The sequence below is a fragment of the Streptopelia decaocto genome, assembly GCF_964273445.1.
Source record: "Streptopelia decaocto genome assembly, chromosome: 9".
In the NCBI taxonomy this organism is placed as follows: Eukaryota; Metazoa; Chordata; class Aves; order Columbiformes; family Columbidae; genus Streptopelia; species Streptopelia decaocto.
The window spans coordinates 14,701,016-14,722,278 of record NC_138664.1 but is presented as its reverse complement, the minus strand read 5'-3'; the positions used below and the strand labels follow the sequence as shown (position 1 = coordinate 14,722,278).

General features: G+C 40.2%; 1 protein-coding gene across 9 annotated transcripts in view; it reads right to left on the bottom strand.

Annotated features, from left to right (window-relative positions):
- The window catches only part of RNF111 (ring finger protein 111), a gene marked incomplete at its 5' end in the record, with an annotated part of 55,411 nt that extends 34,200 nt beyond the window's left edge, over positions 1-21,211 (bottom strand). For 7 of the 9 annotated variants that reach the window (XR_014184849.1, XM_082060925.1, XM_082060920.1 and 4 more), the window contains 2 exons: positions 193-1,085; positions 20,991-21,211. Coding sequence is in view for 8 of the 9 variants with exons in the window: in XM_082060925.1 (XP_081917051.1) it covers positions 193-1,085; positions 20,991-21,211 (1,114 nt within the window). Of the gene's footprint in view, positions 1-192; positions 1,086-11,571; positions 11,829-17,369; positions 17,580-20,990 lie in introns of those variants that run through there. The other 2 variants (XM_082060924.1, XM_082060926.1) reach the window with 2 other exon arrangements.
- Positions 21,212-21,263: the final 52 nt, after the last annotated feature.

Sequence of the window (21,263 nt, the reverse complement as noted above, 5' to 3'; positions counted from 1 at the left end):
CATTGCTTTAATTTTACTGGAAGCTCTGAATATACTTTTCCCAACAAGCATTTATGGTGTAACATTCACATTGACTGCAGCAAGTCTATTTGTAATAGAACTTCTACAAAAACTGTTCCAAAGCACTTATAAAAAACATACCGTACATGATAAAGCTCATGAACAAAAAGTGCCTCAGGAATTTAGCTTTACCTGAAGGAACAGCTGTACTGTTCTGGTGGTTTTCACCAGGTGACACAAATAAGTCTTCCTCTCCTTCAGTAGATGAACTGGAAGAAGATTCACTACTTAGATCATTCTCACTGGAACTGCTAGAGCTGGGTAGTAAAGCATATTTTCTTCGAGCTAACACTTCCCGCTTTTTCCTCTGCATTAAAATTCGTTCTTTTTGGTTCTGTGTCCGCTGCGATGAACTTTTCACAAATCTCTTCCTATATGGAAGTCTTCTTAAAGAACTGCTGTGAAAACAGGGCCTTTTCATTAATAACCCAGGAACAGAGTCTGCCTCGGTCCGAGGCCACTTTTGTGACCTTGCACTATGAGTTCTACTCGTAGCACTCAACACTGTCTGAGGATGCCTTACAGGAGCATCTTTTTCTTCATCAGATGTTACTGTGTCCGAGTCTCCAAAATGTAGGCTAGATGAAGGCGAAGAGATACAGTCACTAAAAGAAGAATCATTGTCTTCACTCTGTGTTTCTAGATGCTGTCTCAATCCTAAGATTCCTTGGCTTTCTTTATCAGGACAATTTTGACTATATGAAGGACCAGCCTGCTGGCTCTTGCGTTTTTTTCGCACCACGATACCTTTGTCTTGGTCTGTATGGTTCCCATTCATGTCCTTCTGCTTTTGAGAATCACCACATAAGTGAGAGAACTCATTCCCTACTTTACTGGCAATCATCTCAACTTCTGCAGTGAAGCTTTTGGCTGCCCCAATAGGTTCAGGGTTCAAGAGGATCCCCTTCAGACTCTCCTGTCTCTTTGGTGCATCAGAAGGAACTTCACTCTTCATATCCGCTTCTAGAGTATAAACTATATTACATTCAGGAGTCCATTTAGACATGGGAAGTTTTAAGAAAGGCCTAGAAATAAAAATAGATACACATCAATAAAAAGCAGCATCAGATTTTTTGAGAGCAAAACTGAAATAAGAGAAAATCCATTTATTACTAAGTCTACCACCCCATGGGAAAAGCAAAACAGTAGTAACTGAAATACAGCTGTTTCATAATATTAAGACTACAGCTTGACAATGTAATTGGGAATTGAGACAGAACTCTTGTAACTTGCATTGAAGGGAACTTAGAGTCAGTGAAAATATCACTTTCACAGAGCAAGTATTGATGTATGTCACCTGCAAAATACGTGGACGATGTCTTGTTCTACCAATGCGTAAGAATGAGAGTTTTACAGGCTACTCCTTATACAAGTTACAGAAGTTTCAGCTAAATAGCTCCAATAGCCATCAACTAAATAACATGCTAAAAAAGGCCCGCATCTTCCCCTATAGCCATACATATGGATAGTAAATACCTTGAACACAATACATGGTACAGTATGGATACAACTGAGCTGTAAAAATCAGTTACTCAGAATTCATGGTTCATTTCTGACATGAAAATAAATAAAACAGACAAGATTTAGAATCCTCTTATTTTGAGGTAAAGTAATTCATCTATTATCTTGAGTTTCTTAAAAAACAAAACAAAACACCACACATGAACAGCATGGAGTAGCATACGAAACTATTTTCAGTCCACCTGCTTCTGACTTTATTTGCAACACATACTGTGATATATCACATGTTCCCTTAATAGTTGGTACCAGGCAGGTTCCCCTTACTGTCAAAATATCAGGCTGTCAACATACAATGCTACATTAGCCTTAGAGACTATTTCAGAGAAAAACTTCAGTACTGGAAGACTACTCAGAGACACAGGCAACAGTAACCTCAGTAACATATTCACCTTCAAACTGCTTCATCTGGCATCTCTGCCTTCCATTTAAATTCCCAAAAGTGACAGCAGAATTTGGTTCTTACTGTGATAACCACTGAAGTGCTTTTAACTGTAACTAATATCACTTTTTGGTGCCTCAGATGAATAAGGCTAGAGACATCTGACACTTCTACTACTTAAACAGAGAAGTATTCCCACTTCTCTCTCTCACTCGCCACTTGTTCGAAGGAACACCTCCTATGTTCTTCTAGAATGTTTATGCACTGCACCAGAATGTAGAGCTGACCCACGTGAAAAACAAATTTCCCAACCAGATCAGACACCAACCCAGCTCATCACATAAGCACACAAACAGCCATACCTGGCTCACTGCAGGTTGTGCTGAACTATCAGAAGGCTGCTTAAGAAAAATGCATGCAACTCTGCATCATCTGGAAATGAGGCTCCTTAAGCAGCACAGCTGGAGTATGCTTGAAGCCATTAAAAAAAAAATCAGTCTAAGGCAGAAACAGCAGGATTTGTGGCAGGTTAAGTAGCATTGCCCTCTCAGGTCCATAATCTTCTGCCTGTACCTTCAAGTTCTTCAAAATGCTAATGTGTTGTTACATCAGGTGCTAATATTTAAAGCTTTTGTTTGAGAATGAATCAATACAAGATTTGAGACTACAGAACAGAGTCAACTCAACCATTCTGAGGTTGTTTCACAAGCTGATGGTGCTTTCAGGAGCAACTGTGAGCTTGTTGCTCCTCTCAGGCCCTGAAGAATGACTTATCTCAGTCTGCAATGGGTATAAAGTAACGCATTATCCCTGGCAGACTGCATTCTCTTCCTAACCTTAAAAAACTAAAGTAATTCTTCAAGTCATGTCATCTGGAATAAAAAATTGGCACAAAGCACATATGCTGCAGTACTAACATCTACAGAAGCCATAAATTCACCAGGTCTTTCTGGATATCAAGAAACATGTGGATCTTAGAACGGAGAAAATCCATTTGAATGTTCTCACCTATAATGCTACAAATTTAACAATTGCTGTTAAATGTGAGGCCTATACCCTGTGATAGCTAAGAAAGTGTTGCTGATTTCTACTGGAATTAGAGCAGATAGGTATGTTTTACATCAGTAGGTCAAAAGCTAACTGCATGCAACTGGGACTAAACCTCCTCTTGTCTGTGAATACAAGAGGACAGATTCTTACTTTCACTTCATCAGAGCACAATCCACAGTAGGATATAGTTCTTATTTTCAAGTGTTAAACAGAAGACACATGAATCCTGGACAATATATGTAATTGTTTACTACAATAAGTTTTAGTGGAATGTACTACATAAGGCTACCCTATTTTCTAGGGCTGAGAAAAGGAAGTTGCAAAACTGCAAAAAAAACTTGGAATAAACATTAAGAGTGTAAGAAGTCTACGTAGTAAACAAAGAAGAGTCTATTAAAGCTGTAGAATTCTGATATCTACCCTTCTCTGCTCATGAGGAAAAAGCCAGCTCTCACATGCTCCTCCCTATGCACGCACTTACCCTCACATACATTTACCATCTTTCTTTGGAAAATTAAGACCGAGACTTCCATTTTATAAAATTTACAACAAGGGCATGAAATCACAATTAAAACCTGTTACAAGCACACAGAGAACAAGCAGTACCTGGTCTTTTTCTCATCCTCACAAGGTCACCTTTAAGGCAGTATTTTTGGTCTGTTATTTACGCACCACTGTCTTACAGAAACGCAACAAAGACAAAGTTATTTTATTCACAGAGCTTACTGTCTTCAAGGAGTCATAACATTATATACTATGTGTCCAGCCTATATACAATAGTATCCCATTTTTTTAACATTATAAATAAAAGGAACAATTATATTTAGTTCTGAACTTTTCTTAAGAAACAAAACTCTGATCATTTTCTCATTATATGAGCACAGTCAGGGGCTGGTTTCCAACGGACTCAGTTCTACTCACTGGAGTGCTTCCCCCCTTCCCATCTGTTTCATTGTTAAGCTCTAGTGTGGAAATCTCAATCAGCATGAAAGTTCTGCATTCTGAATGCGATTATCTTTGTATAAGCTCTGAAATACAGACAGAGCTATGTAAGTTACAGCAAAAATATTAAAGCAAGAAACTTAACACTTTGAGAAACCTCAAACTACTTTAAGATGACAAAAAACTAAACCATGACACAGTGAAAACTAACCAGAGCACTTAAAACGCTATTTACTAGCTTAGTTTTATTCCAAAGAGCAGCCTAGATAAAATAGCCAGTTAACTCAGATCCATATTTGGCATGTCTTTGCAGTCTTACAACCATGGAAAAGTCTGCAGTAATTCAACTAAGTAATCAAGAAATCTTCATTTTTGCTAACGAATAGAGAGCCTGAAGGACTCCTTACACATGGCAGAGCTGCTGGCTTCCAAAGAAAAATTATACAACAGCTAAAATGTGAGTATATTTTTGAAGTGAATGGCAGCAATAATACATTTGTTCACTATTTAGAAATGCTATTACAAACCTTTGAACAAAAGACTTGACCAAAAAAGAATCTGGAAGAGCTTACCATTTAACTAGATACCAATCCATTTTAAGTATTTTCAGTGGTTGGGCATAAGAAATACCCATACTACATAAAAGTCAAATGCTTTTACACAGAAGACGAAGTTTAAGATAGACTACAAAATTATGCAAATATTTAAGACATTAGAATGAGATAATCTGCTGTTAAACAGTTAGAAGGTCATACAAAATCTCCCTCTAATTAAAAGTAGCCCTCAAGCTTTTCCAAAAAGCTGCAGGATGCTCACTCAGCATTAGTGTTCTTACTTCCCAATAAAAACATTTACCTATTAGCTTACAAAATCAAGACTTTGAGTGGAAAAATGGGGTAATATCTTCTTTTAAATCTTTTTAAGTAAAGACTCAATGAAGAGCTGTTAAGACAGCTACCTGAAAAATAGAAATAATTATTCTAAGTTCCCCCTGAGGCATATAACTCGATTCAGAATCACAAACTGTACACGACACTTACCCATTTATGTCACAAATGAAAGACCTTTGATATTAATCATGCCAAGACGCACAGCAGTGCAAGAAAATTCATGCAAACTGGGGAAGTCCCTCAAAATAGCTAAGTCAAAAACACAGGCTCAAAGTCTGAAATCTTTACAGCAGACAAGCTTATGTCCACATATAAAAGCAGAACACCTTGAGTTATGAGACAGAGCAAGTATTTTGTCATTAAGAATTAATTTCATTACTAGCAATCAAAAAGTATGATAGCATTAAAGCACTATAAAACAGTGAACTGGTTCATTACACAGCATTAACTCGATTTTTTTGTGTAAACTGGGTTGATGAATACATGTAATCTAATACATCATTACTCTGAAAATGTATTTTCAGTTACATTTTAAAATATAGTTGACTCCCTTCAACCTCAAGAAAAAAAAAAAGTCTCAGTTTTAGGTGCCAAAAAGCACTTTGATCAATTCTCTCAAGCTTGGCTCTAGCAAGCACACAGTGCTTTGACAAAAGACCAACCAACCACTTCGCAGAAAATGCCTATCTTAGGAACATGCTTCTTACATAACCCCAAATTACTGGTCTCTGTCCTGTTAGTGTAATACATACACCTCAACCCAGCTAGCCAAATAGTTTATTCATCAAATATCTAGACTTCAAGCCAACTTGATGAAAAGCAGTGAACAAAAAATGCTTCATCTACAAAGCAGTTAGCAGTCTACTTTCTCATTATCTCCATTTTCGATTTCTTGCTCCTCTGTCATGATAAACCCAGTAATTTCCCCTTGTCTGATGCACCCTCCACCACTCAGACCCTAAACACACTCACAGGCAACCTGGCGATCCAGTAGCGCTGAGCACAGAGCCCAGGGTAATCAACAATTCTTCCCTATACAACAGCTCAGCTTACGGAACATGCTGTCATCATAATCTCAGAAAGAACACAGCAGTTCCACTTCCACAAAAATTCTGTGCTACCTTAGACCATTTATGTATCCAGTCCAAATGCCCCTATGTGGAAAGATATCAGGCAAGAGGATATTTACAATTGTCTCAGAAAAGAAGTTTCTATCAATTGCATTGGTAGTTTCTTTATTCAGTCCTAACTCTTATTTTCTTTGCATATGTTCAACTGAACTCATTACTAACTTTTAAAATTAATTCCCTTCCCTAATACATGGCTTTTATTAGATTTTGCTTCTATTTACTTCTATTTTTACTCTGATAAGCTAAAGCTGGTACTGTTATCTTCATAAGAAAACCTCATTGTTGAGGTCTGGTATGCACAAAGAAATCTTACATTGTGTATACTGTTCCTACCACAGTACTTTTTTTTGAACTGGCAAACATGGCTATCAAGAGCCCAAAGAAAGAAACAGTGAATGAAATCATCGCACAAACTGTATTTTGGAACACCAACAGTTGTTTCTTTCCTCTCATTAAAATGATATTTTTGTTCTTTCGGCAAGGCTCTTCCATCAGATGAATCAAGATAACAAGAAATGGGATACAGAAAGAGCTTACAAAATTTGTACAAGACCTTCAGCAAAAGTGAGATAACCTGCATACTACTACTTCCCTTTCTCAAGAGCAGAGAGACAAACAGGACTGACTCATGCGTGACCCTGATGCCATGGAGGCTGACAAAGGACTTGGAGCCATTGGAGGAGCTGCACCCCCAACACAATCCTGTGAAGATCAAATCTCACTGCTATCATGCCCTGCTCCAAGGGAAATAAAGAACTCACTGCGCAGCGCACAAACCCCACCACTTGTTCAGCTAAAAGGGGCAGTCATGCCCTATTCATTTCATTTCTATCAAGCAGGGGACAACCTGCATAATGCAATATTCAGTTCCACTACGAGCAAAACAAGTGCAGACCGAAACTTTATTGCATTATTCTTCACTTTACGTTGCTCTTCATTTTCACCACTTCATGAGACAAACAGTGCTCTTTTAAAGCTTGTTTTAACAACTACATTTTAGTATACTACATATTGGTCTTCTAATCTTTGCCAGAAAATAAAGCAATTGATAGTTAAAGATTATGCATCTTTATAAAACAGCAACAATCGTAAGGTAAACTGAAACTCTACTATGTTTGCTCTGATATTATGTAGTATCAAACACATCTTTATTCCCAGGACATTATGAAATACCATTACAAAGCACTCTCAATTTCCTTTGTTTGCTTTAATGCAGCCACAGTGATGACAGATACTCCAAATTTTGAAAAGACAAAATTGCCTGAGAATTCTCAGAGCAGAATACTTACCCTTTGCTCTATGGAAAGGTACAGTATTACAGAATAGCATCCATAGTATTAGTTACTAACTGCATGACATTGTTCTGAAGACAGGCTCTTGCCTATAGTCTCCCAAAGACATTCCCTTACATCGAGCCCAGACAGAAGTTTGTGCTCTGTAGAGGTGCTACAGGTGCCACAGCAATACAGGCAGGCTTACTCAGTCCTTGCAGACAATTCTAAGAGCCATCACCAGCTTGGAAAGTCTACTCCTAAAGTGCAACCATGTTATTTCAAGTACAGTACTACCTTTGCAAAGCTATCTCAAAAGTAAGTCAGACCACAGTAACCATACTGTAAAGTACTGTAACCAACAGTATCCATCTTCTGGACCAGCAAAGTCTCCTTAATTTTGTCTCTGAAAAAAATTTCCTTTGAGACCTTCAAGGTTTGTTTCTTCACGCATAAGCCAATTCAGATCAGTAAAGCAATTATCTTGCAACAGAAATGCCAGGCCACCTATAGAACAGCTACAGAATGCCCTTGTTATGCCATGTTATCATTCATCTCTGAGACTTACCACTACCGTGTTCTCATGGAGAGACTACTGGAAGTGTTTTTCTCTCACATCTTATAACAGTATCCAGCACAGAACAGCTACAAACAGAAGAGCTCTTCCCTAGGAGTACATCTATGGCCTGGCTCCAGCTGGGACAGACAGAACGCAGGGAGCACACGCAGCTGGAAGCAGCTCAGTTAGATGAGCTGGCAGGCTAAGAGTAGTTCTGCATTGAGCCCTACGAACAAGTTAGTTCTCGCGCAATATACCACGAATCAGTCCAAGACCATAAGGCACCCACAGAAATCCCAGCATCAATCAGGCATCAGTGAAGCATTAGCCTGCACATCCCCACCTGGGCAAGGAATCTGTTTGGCTCTGCACAATGGATGCAAGCAGGTGGATGTGACAAACACGGTGTTCACAAGCACATTCTTCAGTCTAGACATTTATTTGCTCTGTCCTACGCTTAAACTCAGTTAGCTACATTAACACTATGTAAATCACGGTTTTAAGACATAAGCATTATGATTTGGCAACCAGGAATGTTTTGGCTTTAGTGAACTCCAAGACAAACATAACAGCAATGAACTTGAGAATAAGGAGTTGTAGCTTTATAGAAGTCTGGCAAAACAGACTTTTTTATTGGGGCTCAAGACCTTTTCTACAAATTCTGCTTCAACGAACTTTAACAGTATTGTTTCAAGAGACAGCTAGGGAAGTTCTGAGTTAAAGAGCCATCAAAAATAATTTAGAAAATTATTTCTTAGTCCCCATGGCAGTTTTGACCTTTGAGGTAAATGTAACTGTTCTTAATGCAGAGTCATTTTGCAAAGACTTCTTGATAAAGCTCTGAGCAGCAAAGTAAGAGAGATGATCTTTGCCACAACTGCTAAGAAGAACCTTGCAAATGAGAACTAAGAAATTAACCATTAGGACAGTTTTATGCTGTTCTTCAGAAAACCTGTGTGAAGTAAGGGATTTTGAGATACTAAATGAGTAGATCTACCAGTTTAAGAGGGTAGGACAGCACAGCAGAATTCTGTATTCTTCACCCTGTAGAGAGCCAAGTGGCAGTGGGTAAAATAAAACATTTTACTTGACAGCAGCCAAGTGTTAGGACCGTACTTTATTGGTAAAAAACACCACAGAAGAAAGTCTCTCGCTAGTAAAGTCACGAACCAGCCTTCTCAGACTTCACTTGGTAAACACTTAATAAGGAAGACATCACTTTAATTCACAATAGTTACTTTTCCAAATAGCATAAACTACATAAAACAGCAAAATAATCTTGTTAGCAAAATTTTGGGTTAGTGAAAGAAACATTTTGCTTTCTTCCTTCCCCTCTGCTCCATTAGGGGTCCCTGTTAGGCCTGACATCAGCCCACCAAGAAAATCACTCATCTAACTTTAAGCCTGAAGGAAGTTCACTAGTGTAACACTGGCTGCAGATGTATTTTATGTTTCTTTTAAGAGAACTGCAGGCTTTGGAAGCAGCTGATCACTGTCACACTGACAAAACTTAAGAGACTGCGACTGGAAGTAATTATCCTACCCCTATGTTGTACATGTCTCCCATATGACATTACTCAACATAGACATTTCTAAATCTCTTTCTCAACCTCACTGACATACAAACAGCTAAAACACTAAAAATCTGATGATAAAACTGACCTAAAGGAGGTTGCACATTAGTAAAGCTGTGGGGAAATCTTTATACAACATCTACCTTTGGCAAATCTATCTCTCTGTACTATTCCCACTGTTTACATGTGAAGTAAATCATCCTGCTCCCCACCCCTCCCAGCAATTTTTTTCCCCATCTATTCAACAGCCTGACATTTAAGCCTCCACAGTTCATAAACTAGAGCGAGAGGGCACTATTACCTCGATCTTCTCAAAAGAATGTCCTCACCATTAGAGGAAATATAAACCACTGAAAGACCCTTCATCTTGGAAAAAAGGCAGTAACTGCTGTCAGCTAAATGTTATCACAACATGGCCACCTCCACTGAAAGACAAAACTGTTATAAATGATCTGGTTCCGCAGGTCTACAATGTTATTAATTTGAAGATAAAATTCAAGTCACAGACATATTAAGATACACTCTTAATACACTTTTAAAAAAGTCATTGCTTCATAAAAGACACATTTCTGAAAGGTCAGAATGTTCCCATCCAGATTTTGAAAGGACATGTGAAATATGCATAAATACTAAGAGCTGTTGTTCACCCCCAGACTCCTAATACTTGACATAACCACAGCTGTGGCTGCCAGGGCTTCAATCATCAATAAACAGATGCGAGACTCCAACAGTCTTAAAATGGGAAGCTTGGTGTCTTACGCACTTTAACTAAAGTGAAATGCAAAATGTTGCACACAGCCTTTCCTGTCTTATGAATTCAATAGGTCATTTTACACTGTGGATGACAGTGTGAGACAGGTGACCAGATGTTCACTTTATCAAACGAACTAAGCCCTCATCTTTCCCTGTCAAGCCTTGCACATCAGCTGGAATACAAATCTGAGCTGGTGATCATCTTGGCTAACAGTCTTTTTTGTTGTTGTCCCCCCCAGTAGACCATCTATCCAACAGAAAGCTGAAAACATGAGTAAAAACATTTAAATTGGTGAAAAACTACTTTGATAGCAATGACTACAGGTACGTGAAGTAAAAGCAGCTTTCACTTCCGTTTTTAAGAGTGACAAAATTATTCCGATTCTTTAAATATTAATTTTCCTCAAAAATGTTTCTAATAAGTATACAGAATTTATTTTTGGAATTTTCTGTTGGTTACAACAAAGACAATGTAAGGGCTTCATTCACCACCTGAAAACCTAGTTTTTATTTATTAGTTTATAATACAGATATTCCACCATGATAAATGCTAGCAAGGTCTCCATGCTGAGCAGTCAATTCTTATATTTCTTGTCAAATATCTGCCTCTGAATCATGCTAAAATCAAATAAAGATGGACTATTACAGCAGGATCTTACCTCCTGCATTATATCTTCTTTTGGAGAAGTCATTGACTATCAGGAATTAAAGGTATAATTTAATCAGCTAAGGCAACTAGGACTTGCTTATAATTTCACAAAACCATTTCAAGCCCTGGAAGAGCTTACCCAAAAACAAAAATTCCACAAACCTATGCTCAGTGTTAATCACCCAAACACAGACACTTTCAAAAGTACACAGATCCTTAACACCTGTCCATTTCAGTAAGTTACAAACCTACCCACCTCTGAACATCGCGGCCTACATTTCTGAATGAACGTTGCTTCCTTGTTTATTAGGAAAAAAAAAAAAGCTGACAATGATTTTTTTTATGAGTTAAGAAACAGATTACTAACTTTGCAAACAAAACAAATTACGTTGTAATAAACCCTATTACGCACACAAATAAAACTAAATTCTCTATTGTAAGGGAAAATTTCTGACAAATTTTCAAGAAGACAAAACCCAAGAGAGTGCTGCGGCTTCCCGCAGTGAAGATACTGCTTTGTGCGTCAACGAGGCACTGGAAAAAAACAAAAACCACCACCGTGAAGTTCCCACCCGCCCAACGGCCCCCTCGCCCCCCGGGCCAGCCCCGCCGGGAGACGACGGGAGAGGGGAGCCGGCCGGGCCCGGCCAGCGCTGCCGCCACCGGGGCGGGGCTGGGGAGGGGAGAGGAGAGGAGGGAGCCCACCGCCCCCCTCCCGGCCCCCCGGGCCCCACCCGCCACGACACAACGCCCCGCGGGGTGCGGGCAACACCGCGGCCCCCGCCCCCCGTACCTGAGACAGCGAGGCCGAGGGGAAGAAGCGGCTGCCGCCGGCGCCTGCCCAGGGCCGGAGGGGAGGAAGCGGCCCCGGCGGGCAGCGCAGGGACCCCGTGTCGCTGCCCGGGAGGCCACCGCCTGCTGCTCAGCAGCGCCCTGCCCCGCCGCCCGCTGCCCCCGGCCTGGCCGCCGCCCGGACCCGGTGACACGCCGCGAGGCGGGCGACGTTTTGTTGTTGCGCAGCCCCCGCTCCCTCCCCAGCCGCAGCGCGACACTCGGTGCTGCTTTACAGCGCTCCGCAAAGCGCAGCCGCGCCGGCTCGCGCCCCGCCTCCCGTCAGGCGCCGCTCGCGGGGCCGCGCCCCCTGCTGGGCGGAAGCGGCGGCGCAGCGCCGGGCTCCCCTCGTCCCCAGGGCCGGGCCGGGACCACTCGGCACGGACAGCCCGCGGCCCCAGCGCCTGCCCCGGGACACGGACCCGAGCAGACCGAGGGGAAGGCAGCCGAGGGGGCACGGCAGCAGGCAGCCCACACTGCCTGGGCTCCGCCAGCCCCGCTGCTGCTGTGTCCGCATTTCCCCATGCAGGTCTCAGACAAACGCGTTGCTTTGCCACCCCGAGACGGCTCCGTGTGACCGCGCTGCCCGCTGTGCCGGCCGAGCCGACCGGCAGCGGCCAGGACAAGGATCCCGCGCCCGGCCGGCCCACCCCGGCGGTAGCGCTGCCGGGTCCCGCCTGGAAACGCACACACATCGCATCTACTCTCCCGAGAAACAGGGATTTAATTTGCATTTACCGCAGGAACAGGTGAGCCTGCCCGCTCTTCTCACCGCTACGCTGTCAGTTAGACCTTGTGAGACCTTCTCCAGCTGAGGGCTGTGCCTGCTCGTTGTTAACCCACCAGCACTGTGAGCATCACGACTTTGACAAGTCTCTCATTTAGCAGAACTTCCAGCTTAAAACACTGGGCAGAGAAGGGCTGTGTGCTGTCAGTGAGCAACACATACATACACTGGAGATTCAGGAGCAGAGAGCTGTAGTCTGATCTACCAGCAGCTAAAGATATTACTCAGAACACACTGCCACAAGAGACACCAGCATGCAAGAGTTCTGACACGTTTTGGAGGAGGTAAACAACCTTCATGCATCATTACAAAATAAATGGTCATTGGGAAAAAATGCATTTTGAGACTATTAATTGAATGAGTATTTGAATGGAATTTCCTTAAAGCAAAAGTGGATAAAACAACACGGAAGCTATTTCCCAAACAAGGAATAAAGGCTGTAAGGAAAGACTCCAATAAATGCCTAACTCAAAAGAAGATACATTTCTGAGGCAGGAAAAAGGATTACTAAGCAAAGGAATGTCCATATATGTCAAGAAGTGTAGAAACAAAGTGCAAAAGGTGCTAGACCATGGAAATTATATGAAAATAAACAAGTTTTTCAGCTTTATACATAACACAAGAGCAAAGAAGAAAGTGAGACCCACATACAGTGAAGGCGGGAAAAAAGGATCCCAGATGATTTCATGTGGTTCCAGAACCAAAATAATAATTCATTTCAGTTTATCAATAAAGACAAAAATACAGGTCATCCAGCATTACCTTGCTAGCTTTTTCTACACAGTTTTTTGGGGGTGTTTGGTTGGTTTTTTAATTTTTTTAAATCAAGGAATACAGTATGTTTCATGCAGCCAGACTTCAGGAAACAAGGACACCGGGCCACATATGAAATAACCACTGAAACCAGAGAGAATGGGGAGCAGTCCAAAAAAAAGAAACATGCCTAAACCACTCAATAGAAGAAAGCAAAAGACAGTGGAAAGAAGGTCACATCAGATTCTATGGAGGTCACGAATGGCTTGGTCATGTAAGCAATCTTAATATTTTTCATTCATGACTGGAACTGAAGGTGAAATACATAAACAAACATCTGTTGGGGAAAAAATAATACATGGGAAGAACTGAATGACCTTGAAGACCAGACTAATGTGAGCAAGGTGAAAAAAAGAGTAAAATAGAAATAATGTACACTTAAATACTAATGACTAAAAGTTTTGGTATATATTTCGTACTTGTCAGATAGAAGGCAGCAGGATGAGAACTTCAATAAACTATGTAATTAAGAAAATGACCAACAGTCAACAACATGATGTAGACATGAAAAAAATCAAACATGCTTGTACAATATTTTAGTCTAAATATTTTCCAGAGAGAGAAAGGTTTCAATGCTATTGTAAAAATTATTCCTGATGTATTCTTACAACTACTTTATCCAGCTTTTTAAAAAATTTATTCTGGAAAGATGAACTCTAAACAGGAGACTCAAGAGAATATAGCATATATAATATGAGAGGAAGCTAATGAAATTTGGCTGGATTACTTTAAGAAATGAGACAGAGGAACATTCTTTATAAGCTGAACAGCAGCTAATACCAATATAAACAATACACCAACTAGTTATGTATTGATCTGTTTACTTAATAATTGTTTCGGCAGAGAAAATGTAGAGCCACTCTATGCTCACCAATTGAAAGACATATAAAGAGCATTTCAAAAACCAAAAGCAAGGGCTACAGAGTGGCTACAAATCTCAGTTCACAAAATAAAAAGAAACACATGGTAAGAACGGATATTCTTGATTTTCTCCCAGTGCAAAGACAGAGTGGCCACATGATTTGTAAACGCTTTTAACTGTATATAATTTGGTAGACCTTTCCTCCCTGGGTAAATTAAAGGTAGAATTCCTAGCATCCTTACTAGCTATGATTTCCCGGTTCATATTTCACTATGGGCTACCAGCTGACCATATGTTGTGGGCTACGTCACTCTTAAATTAACACTTGATAGAAATTAGTTTGTCTATTATTAGCTGGTTATTAACATATTTTTAAAGCAAAGCAATGGAGAAAAAGCACTTCAATGCCTGGAATTGCTCACTTAAAAAAAAAAAAAAAGTTTTAACTTCTATCTGTGCCCTTTGATATATTTATTAAAGTTGCTTCTGCCATTCTTTTAGGTTATAGACAGCTGTCTTGAAAATATTTTATTGATTCCTTGGACAAAACCAAAGGATTCTCCTTTTCACACTTCTTAGCTACAGAAAACAAAAAGGTTAAATAAATTAATCCTAAATCACTAATGCAAATTTCAGAATAGCTTTCAGACTGGGTGTCATCAATTCATACTAAACTCTTTGACTTCTAAGTAGAGCCTAACAAAACCATTTATATATGCACCCCAGGGCCTGGCAGAACTAAAGACATAAAGCAGCAGCTGTCTTATCTAAGATCAAAATAATGTCAACCAGCAGGAGTCTGCACTTTACATTTTTGGCAAGAAGACAAAAATCAAAGCAAACCCCTATGCCAAGGTACCGTCAGCAGCTCGGCTTCATAGCTGGACGCAGCGCTAGGCAGGAGCACTGTTTCAGTCTGCTCGCCCACAAAGGAAAGCCAGGCACAGCTTCTCCAGGTGCCAACACCAGCTTCTGGGACACCATCCCACCGGGCATGTGGGCAAGGTGCAAGGGGCACACTTGTGCAAGGAGATGTCTTTGCTCTGAGCTCTGTTAACTGCAAGTCTGGTAGAGCGCAGGACAGCATGGATTGTATACACTTATAGACCTCCTGTCTATATATGGGAGTATGTATCTCCTGTCACAAATACCGCAAGAGCTCAAAATTACTTGCAACCAGGTTATTAATCCAGATGAAAACAGCCCATTCTTTGACATTTATGTCATATGTAATCCTGTAGACTTAAAATGGACCATTCTTAAGCATATGTTTAAATGTTTGTAAGTGTTGAATCACACTGAAATTACTAGTACTATTATTAAACTGTAAAGCCTTTCATGGCAGTATGTTGTGAGGGTAATACAGGAGAAAAAAAAAAATCACAAAAATTGTGAGATTGATATTCAGATGACAAAAATTGTCACAGCTCAAACTGGTGAAAACTGGAGAAATAGGGAAGAGGAGAAAAAAATGCTGCAAGATTTGTAACATGAAAAATTGCTGATAGGAAGTGAAAAAAAGGATGCATTTGCAGAGTAAAAAAATACAACTCAACAGCTGTTGTGTTATACATTTTATGATTATAAATACAGGCAATTTTCTAATGTGACCAACGTAAGAGCTTTCAAAAGCTCTGGAACATAACACACACCACTCAGGTAACTGTATATTTTTAACATATACGGAAGAACAAAAAAAAAACCCTACATTACAGCAAAACACAGATAAATGACCCACCAGTCACTCGTTTTGTTTCACACTGTAAAGCCTGATAAGGCTGTGAAAGGTTAGAAGCAGCATTTTCACAACACATTACTTCAGAAACTATGCAAATCCCTACTAAGGTCTCAAGCAGTTAGATACTCTAAGTAAGATATTTTAAGTATTTAACTTGTCATATAATTAAGTAGGCGTGGCATATGTGATTACTTAGAAATAGCTACTTTGTTGACAGTATTTTTAATGTTTTCTTTTTTTTTTTCTTGTCAAAAAACAAATATGTCACCAATCTGTTAATAGAATGATCGCATGAGATATTCCTTTGTATTCTTTCAGTGCTTGTACAATAATGAGGCCAAACAGATTTTTGCATTTTAATGATGAATCAGCAGCTATTTTTAGGGCAATTATGTTTAAAACAAACAAAAGTACCCCGCATTTAATTATCTGATTTTACACTAAGAAATTCAATAGCCATTTCCTAGCATGTACATATATACTTTAAGTAGTAAAATAAAGAAAAATATCTGTGTTTGATTTACAAGTAGCTTATGTTCTTCTTGCTGTTCTGTAGAATTATAACAAGAGCTACTTAAAAATCAGAAACTCTTTTCTACAACCTTCTTCTGACTGCTTATCATACAGTGTATCAATAATACATCAAAAGGAAAACTATACATTTGGAGTGGAAAAAGCTACTTTTTATAGCAGTGATGCATATTAAATTATCAGCGATTGTTGATGTCAAAATATATCTATTGTCAGACATTTGCTGAAAATGTCTCAAATGGCATTATTCATTCTTGCTTTCTCTGGAGGGAAATAGTGCAGCTAACATACCATCTGATAATTTTTAAACGTAAGCTTGATTGGAGGTTTGAATATAGTCAGATTAATATCAAGAATTACTAAAAGGAAAGTTTGAAATTGTAGTAACGAGGCAACATAACACGAGAACTGGGACAAGACTCAACGCCTCTCAAAGTAAAAGGGATTCTTCCTGTTCATTTCAGTTGATCTAGCATCAGCCCAATGTCTCACTTTTTAAAAAAAGGTGGTTAGATCCAAGAAGAAACTGAGTCACTGTATCATTAATTGCTGTAATAACTATCTTTGATGGAGTCAGCACCCAAAATACTATACTAGAAACTTGGATATCTGAAGCAAACAAACAAAAGCCTAAAGTTAGAGTGAAGATACACATTGCAGAAATCAGGTTTTAAAAAAACAGTTTGTTAAGCAGAAAACTGCATACAGTTTTGCTGATAAAGAGACATGGAAGAGCAATGTGTCTCAAATGAGACAGGATCCTGCTAATTGTAGGTACTTTATTTGGAGGTGGGTGACCTTCGAGCGCTCCAGCCCTTCCCCTTTCCTTAAACCAACATCTCTTCTCGGGCAGAAGAGGAGAAAACTGGGGCAGCCTTTTTAGCTCTAGGTGAATGCCCCAGCCAGGAGGCTTCCTTACATAAAAATAATTTTTTAAAAAGGCAAGAACTGCTTCCTATCTTTTAAAAAACACTGAATATCACTGCATTTTTACAAAGCCAAATCACATTAAAACTGCAAAGAGCGTACCAACTGCGTGAAGCTGTAAATGAGGTAAAACAGCCAGTGTTTGGTCCTCCATTAGGCTTCCGTGTGAGGTTAGCAGTAGACTGGTCAGCACTGTTCAAACTGGGCTAATCTTCTATGCAGAAAAAAAGCAAACTTACAGAACCCTGGGGAAAACATTAAAAATTGAAGAATGCTTACAACTTTCAGGTGTCTCACAGACAAGACAGACAAAAAAAGAATTTACAGGAGCAGAGTTTCAGACTTCTTTGTTGCCATTTAGATATTAATATCTGGGCCAAACATTTCTGCTCTTTTAAAGTCTATTACCATTTCCTAATCAAATTCTACGACAAATTTCAGAACCTAATGGTATAAAACAATCTCTTTGAAAAATAGAGGATGTTTCAAGAGTCTACAAAAGGACTAATAAGAGTATTTTTCTTTTAAAAGACCAAACAGTAAAAAACCCCAGGAAATTAGAAATCAGCCAACCTAATTAAAATTCTGGGACAAATTCAGATTATTTGTAGATACCTGGAAAATAGCAAAGTGATAAATAATGACCAACATGATTTGTTCATGACAATCTATCAAATCATTTGAATTTGCATTTATGGTTCCACAGACATCAATAAACTGAAGATGTTCGCTTCACTGAGACTTTTGACATTCTGTTCCATCTATGTTTTCATAGGGAAGATACGGAAATTTGATCTGAATAGAAACTACATAAATCTAGTGCAAAACTGGTTTGTACCCAGAGGATCAATATTACTAGTTTACTATCAAACTGTAAGTTATATCAAATAAAATTCCTCATACACTTCAATATTGTAAAATCTTTGGGTAATGGCTTCGAGATTATGCTCGTAAACCCGGAGCTGACACCAGGTTGAGAGGTACTAGAAAGAGCAGAATTGAAGACTGGAGTTTGAAATAATTGCAGGGGGACAATTCTATAGCATGAGTGCAAAGTTCTGCACTTAGCCAGAAATAATCAACTGCACACAAAAGAGATATCATAATAAACTTGCAGAAAATAAACCAATTGGTAGAGTGGATCACAAGCAGAACATGACAACTAGTTCATGAGCTTGAAAAAGGCATCCACCCTACTGAGATGCATAACTGGAAGTGGTGTCACCAAGATAACTTCAAGAACTTATGCAAAGATTGGTCAGGAGCTAGAAGGGTACAACAACAAAAGGTCATGTGTTTCTGAACTCTGATTTAAAAAAAGGAAATAATCCATGCTTTTAATCAAAAAATAAAAAACTGAACGAAAATATGGTAACAGTCTTAGTTTATGTAAAATAATGCTGTGAAAAAAAAGGAATAATCCTTTACATTCACTTTGAATAAGAAGGCTAAATTGCAGCAAAAGGGATTTAATCTAGACATCTGAAAAAGGATAGGTAAGGACTAGACTGTCTGAGGAACCAGGGGAATCTGTGTTTAAGGCTTTAAGAACAGATGAGGCAAACATCCATCAAGGTTATTCTCATAATAGCTTATTGTGCCTTGAGGCAGGAGGCCGACTGAGAATAGTCTTAAGGTCACTTTTGGCTCTGTTGGCTGATGTTTTTTTGGGGGGGTGGGCTGGGTTAGATGTACAGCTTTCATATCTACATGACATCAACCAACAAGCAGTGAGGTTTAGGTAAGTCAAGCAACCCCTCTCAAACAGTGCGAGCACTGTATGTGTTACCCCTCTTATCTTTCCTCAACCTGGACACAGTAAACTTGTCTTCACCACTACTAGAGCCCAATCATTGGGATTTGTGTGTATTTGTACAGCAGTTTACCGCAATAAAACTGACAGTCCTGAATGAGCTTTTGTTGTGCAGCCAAACTCAAAATATGCAAATAAATCAAACTTAAGACTTTTTCATGCAATGCTGAAATGTTATACAAACACTCACAAAAATCTGGTTTTGTAGTCCAAAGTTAAGCTGTAGAGTTCATTTATTAACTTGAAGGTCAATCCAAATGTATTTGATGCTAATGCAAATGTTATCACAGAATACAGCATCAGGAAAAAATTATAAATTTCTTATTTAAGATCATTATTTTAATAAAATCTTGGTACCAAGTGCAACAGCAGCATTATATTTCTAAAATATACATGCAATTATCAGTCCAAACTGTTTTATTTTAAACTTCTGTGCATGCTTAACTTTTAAATACGTGTATATTAGTCTTTATTAACTGATATGTAGTTCAGCAAAGTATTCTTTAAAAACTTCAAGTGCATGTTGAAAAGAGAGGATGGTGTTACAAATCTTTGTAGGATTCAGGATTTGGTTTGCACAAAAGGTTCTTCAACCAGTATTTATTAAATAGAACTCTCATTCAATTTCTCATTTTTATCAATATGCAATTTCTGAATGACGAGAAGGAACAAGAGAATTGTTGTGACTTATACTGGTTTAGACATACTTAAATTCACAGATTCTGCCTCATTTGAAGATTTAATAGCAGCTGTAGCATCTAATATTGACAAAATAGCTTCAAGTGTTCTCTACAGAAAGCAAATGAAATAGTTATTAAGAAGTCGCACCTTCCATTACCTGGTACAAATACAGCCCAATAGATCATAATAAAAAGTACTTTATTTGTTAACAATATAAAACATTAGTACTGTACTTCTAGAATACTTCCAATAAAAAACCGTTAGGCAAACAGATCTACTTCTTCCTAGATTCTTCTTCCTCTAATATTTAAAATCATTGGAGCTAATATTTCACCTGGGAAAAATTAGTAAAACCAGCATCAATTATTTAAGCATATTTCCTAAACTTTGAAAAGTCAGTGTCCAGAGCAAACAAGAAGGTACGACCCAAGTCGTTAATGTGAATAGAGAAGCACCGATAAAAGGTAAATAAATATTTTGCTTTTATTTAGGAAAAAAAAAAAATCTAATAAGTATTCTGACACGAATCCAATGAACACTTTATTACAAGAGCTAACAAACCGAAAGAGGAGATAAGTAGACAAGCCTCAGGAAGGCTTGCAAAAGCTCACAAAAAAAACCCACCCCAAAAAACAACCCGCAGAACAAAACAAAAACCCAACCAAACAAACCAAACAAACCACCTGTCGCAAATTCCCGCCCTGGGCGAGCACCCTTCAGCTGCTCCGAGCCCCATGGAGGCCCCGCTGGAGCCGGACGCTGTTTGCATTTGATCAAACTCTCCGCACGTTTCCCAGAACGGTCTGGCTTGAGAGGGACCTTAAAGATCAGATCAGCTGGTTCCGAGGGACACCTTCCAGCAGAGCAGGCTGCTCAGAGCCCCGTCCGGCCTGGCCCTGGGCGCTGCCGGAGGACGGGCAGCCCCAGATCCCCGTTCCGCGCTCACCGCCCGGTGCGCTGGTACACACACGCAGTCACCTCACACTTACTCAACGTTACTTTCTCCTGAACAGGCCCACATTTGCATAAGCGAAAGTCTCCGAACGTAAGCTCTCCAGAGAAACCAAGAGTGGACTGTGACATAAGCCTGCACAACCGCGGTTCGCGCAGCGGTTCCTCAGGCCAGTCCCGGCCCGCAGCCGGCGACCCCTCCCGCCGCAGCGCAACCCTGCGGCCCCACGCCTCCCGCCAGGCCCGGCCCCGCCGCCGCCCGCACCGCCCCGGGGCACCTCATGGCTCTCGGCGCCGCTCCCTGCAGAAGCCAGAGCCCAGCCCCGAGCCGTGCCGAGCACCGGCCCGTCCTTCCTGGGCGGGCTCGGCGGGGCCGAAGCGCAGCCCAGTACCCCCACCCGGCCGGCCCGCCCGCCGCCAACCTCTCGCGGGGAGGTCCCGGGGCCAGGTGAGCCGCAGCGCGCCTGCGCCGCGCCGCCAGGTCGGCCGCAGCCTCCATCCGGGTACTGGGCGGCCCGGCCGGGCGGGCGGGGGGGGTTTCATTGTGCGTG